This window comes from Capsicum annuum, chromosome 2 (assembly GCF_002878395.1).
Source record: "Capsicum annuum cultivar UCD-10X-F1 chromosome 2, UCD10Xv1.1, whole genome shotgun sequence".
NCBI lineage: Eukaryota > Viridiplantae > Streptophyta > Magnoliopsida > Solanales > Solanaceae > Capsicum > Capsicum annuum.
The window spans coordinates 97,921,771-97,926,155 of NC_061112.1; the positions used below are offsets into that span (position 1 = coordinate 97,921,771).

At 33.8% G+C, this 4,385-nt stretch overlaps 1 protein-coding gene across 1 annotated transcript; it reads right to left on the reverse strand.

Moving 5' to 3' along the window:
- Positions 1-1,760: 1,760 nt before the first annotated feature.
- Positions 1,761-2,818, reverse strand: LOC107858741 (uncharacterized protein At5g19025). The gene has a single exon (XM_016703518.2). It carries the CDS (start codon positions 2,439-2,441, stop codon positions 1,884-1,886), a length of 558 nt encoding a protein of 185 aa, XP_016559004.1. The 5' UTR covers positions 2,442-2,818; the 3' UTR covers positions 1,761-1,883.
- Between the last annotated feature and the right edge of the window lie 1,567 nt (positions 2,819-4,385).

Sequence of the window (4,385 nt, forward strand, 5' to 3'; positions counted from 1 at the left end):
ACATGTCAATGGGTGCGTGTCGGATACGCCAAAACTAGTGTATTTTTTGGAGAATCATACCTGGGTGTAGCATCGAAAGTGAAGAGTTCGTGCAACTTAGATCTCAATTGAAACCTCATATGAATTCTGTTAGGAAACTTACTGTAACCCTTAAGAAGAAATGTTCCCCTAACCATATTTAAGTAAAATTTCGAACATGCTCCTGATTTCAAAAGCTGAAAAGGGAAGGGAAAAAACAATATTGAAATTTACCCCAAAATATACGGCTGATGAATCAGACAGAGTGCACGAAGGCCAGCCTTAGTATTCACATATTTGAAAGGTGAAGTATCAAAGTATCCCAGTAATACACTAATCGAAGTATCTCAGGAAGTTCTTGTTAATAAAGGTAAAATCCAAAGTCCAGACATCATAGTAGAATGCTGAGCAGTTTAAACAAAGTTTTGGAAAGTGTAAGACGACACATGGTGGGGGCCTGCGTTGCTGAAGCGAGAGGGGCGAGCGCTCGCCTTTTTGAAGTGAGGCGCTAGTTAATACCAAAAAAATTTTAAAAATTTAATTGCATATATAAATAACCACAAAATCTCAATAGCAATAATATAATAGCAAATATTGCAATCCAAAAACTAAAAGTAGATAGTGGATACTAAAAGCCTAGAACTTGAATGGCTCAATAATTCATATGACAAGCAACACCACATAACTTAAAAGCAAAAAGAAAGAAGGAATACGCCAGAAAAAGAATTTGTCAGTGCCCGGTAGAAACAAAGGAGCAAGAAGGATGGAGAAAAAAGGTAGCTTTTTCAGTTGAAGACAAAGATGGAGAACGTGGCCGTGAAATCGACTGAAAAGAGGTAAGTGAAAATAAAACCCTAAAATTACAAGCTGCGTCTTTTTCTTTAGTGTTTAAAAGCTGCAATTTTTTTCTTTTTTTGGAGAAGGCGATGAGTTTTTCAACAGCTCTCACCTCGCAGCAAAAAGGTGGCCCAGTGACGCCTCACCTCTCGCCTAAGGTGCTAAGGCGAGCCCTTTGATAACACTGGTTTAAAACATTCTTTTCATATCAAATCATTGAAAAACACGAGTTAAAACTTTGTTTTGTGAGTTAAACAATTCTGTCAAGAAAAATGGCAATTAAATACATAGCAAAAGTTGTTAGTAGCACTCTTCGATCTAGGCACACTTTAAAGTTCTAAAGCATATTGAGCATATCATATCCAAAATACAGTGTAGGAATTTAATGAAACATCTCAAGAAAGAAGCATACTGTAAAGTCTAGATGCTGCAATTTAAAGTCTCACTTTTTTCTTAGCCTTGGTCATAATACTACCAAATTTATCATAAAGTTCTAGTAATCAAAATTCAGATAATGACCAACAGTGGTAGCTTGGGAAAACATTGATACAGGACCCTTGAAGACATAAAGTGCAGTTAAACTAATCCCACTCATAAAGCAAATACCACTACTGTAGTGGCATAATTATAATGAAAAAGCTAGCAAGAGAAATGATTCCAATATACAAACTACAAATGGCTTTTCTATATAATTCATTAGATTTATTTCAATATAAGCTTATAGAAGGAAATAGTATCTTCTTATCATCTGATCATTAGGTCTACTTCAGTATAAAATAACAGCGCTTTATTTTCCCAAGGGTCCAGTATCAATCTTTTCCTAAGTTTATACCACTACAGTAGTAACATAATTAAACCAAAAGGCTAGCAAGAGCAATGATTCCAATATACATAGGACAAACGGCTTTTCTATATAATCCATTAGATTTATTTCAATATAAGCTTCTTGAAGGAAATAGTATCTTCTTATATGCGATCATTAGGCCTGATTCAGTATAAAATATGTCTCTTACAGATAAACATTACTCCTATTTCTTAACCTTTCGAGTCTTCTTCGGTCCAGGCACTTCCATTGTTCCTACAGAGCATCCACATCTCCCTCGAAATATCAGAACAGCTCTTCCATTAGGTGGTGCCATCCTTTTAAGCTCAGCTTCCAATTCTTTATGATGATCGCGAGGTAACTCAAATAGTCCCTTCTTATTGACTCCATCTTTTGATCTAGAATTTGAGTTCTTAACACAATCTTCTGTCTCTAATTGTATATCAAATTCAGCAGCCTTCTTAAGCCCACGACAACCCGGTTTCCCACATCTCCTGCCAGTACATACAACAACTGCACAAAGAGCTATTCCAGCAAATAAAAGACTAAGTCCTAAACAGATGTATACCCCTGGTGCTTCAACTATTTCCTCTTTCAATTCAGAACTGATTAATCTCATAAATTCAGCTATATTATTCACTAAAAGACTAACAGAAGGATACAGCAAAATCCCACAAGCACCAATCACAGCAATCAAGATCATCACATCAATCAAAGCATAACGAGATTGCTGACAACCAGAATGATTCTTGGAATTAAACATGTTCTTTTTTCTTGGTCAACTGGCAGTATAGAGCTTTTCACAATAGACCATTTGGATTGAAAATCAAGAAACTGAACAAAAAAAAACTCAATCTTTAACTTAAAATCAATAGCAAATTACACAAATTGGACAATCAAGATCAACCCATCTTCTTAAATTCAGTAAAAACTCATGGGATTGAAAGAACAAGAAGATTGGAAAATGTTTGTTGTGCCTAAATGTAACAATTCAATTTCAAGATTCATAAAAGGGGAGAAAAAAGACTGCTTTTTTTTAACAGTTACCAAAGGAATACGGCACTTTGGGGGTAGCAGAGACGGCAAGGAAGATTTTTTAAGAAGTTAATAGTTAACCATTTTTATCAGTTTGTTTTGTAGCAATACAAAGCGAGTAAAATTACTCTGTCCGTTTTATATTATATTAGTACTTAATTTTTAGGCTTAAGTCATCGATAAACATTTAAAATTATTTTAAAAATTTATTTATATACCTTAACTAAATTTGTACCTATAATGCCCCTAACCCACTCAAATTTGATCAAATCATGTCTTTTTTATCTACATGACACTCCACATAGTTTCTACTCAATAGGAGCGCGTGAAAAAGTATTTTTTTTTACTAAATCACGAATAAAAACGAGCCAAGTAACACTGAGGGCCCCAAAAAATTATTAATAAAACAATTTTTTTTAAAAAAGGCACCCACCCAGCCACCCACATCCGATACCTCCCTTTTCATCTTCTTCTCTCACGCTTCTTCCTCATTTTTTTTCTTAAACTTAATTCTCCTCTCATTTTTTCTACTTTTTCTCCCTTTTTGTTATAAGTTTTAAATATATGTTTGAATTCCATTTGAACTTTTTTTTTCTTAGTTCGATCTTATTCTTAATTCTTTCCCGCTATTAGTTTACCGAAAAAAATGAAAATTTGCCGGAAAAAATAAAACTTTGCAGGAAAAAATAAAAATTTGTCGAAAAAATGTAAATTTTTTTTTCACAAATCAACAAAATTGTAAATTTAATTCAAAAAGAAAAATCAAAATGCTATTTTCATAAATCAATAAGCTATTCATCTTCCTCAATCCATTTCGAGTTTTCTCTATCTCATTTGTCATTGTAGAAAAGGAAGAATTTTGTCGGAAAAATTGAAGTTACATCGAAAGATTTTTTAGTACAAAATGAAGAAGAATAGGATGTGGGATAGGGGGGAGGGGCGAGGGGGGGGGGGGGGGGGGGGGGGGTGTAGTATTTTGCCCTTTTTTCTTTATAAAAAAAAAAAAAAGTAAAAGGAGAGGATGTGGGGGGGGGGGGGGTAGGGACGAGACGGGGGGTTTTGTTTTTTTTTTTTTTTTTTTAAAGTTATAATTATTTTTTAATTATAATTTAATCAGTTATGGAATATTTTTTAATTATTTTTTAATTCAATGTCAAGTGTCACCTTTTAATTCATTATTTATGCCACGTAACTCGAGTGTGTTACACTCTCTATATACCTTTTGCTGATTGTGTAAAAAAAGGCTTGATTAGATTAAAATTCGGGTGGGTTAAGGGTCTGATAGGTACAGGTCTTAGTTGAGGGGTCTAAGTGAATTTTCGGGACAACTTTAAGTGTCTGTAGATGACTTAAGCCTAATTTTCATTTGGCTTAAGTTACTGATAGGTCATTAAACTTGTTTTGAAATTTTATATGACCCCTCAAACTTGTATCTATCAGATTGATAATCACTCAAAATGAGCACGTGAAGCCAATTTTTTTTTTTGACAAGCCAATCAAAATTTTACATTTTAACAAAAAGAAAAGCCAACATTTAAATATTAAAAAGAAATACAAAAAATTTTGGTTCTTGTCTCAACACAAACCGGTGTCAATTAATTCCCTGGCCATCTAATTCTCCTCAGCTGGCTCGTCTTCCAAATTCAATTTCAAATTCAAATCAGTCTTCTCG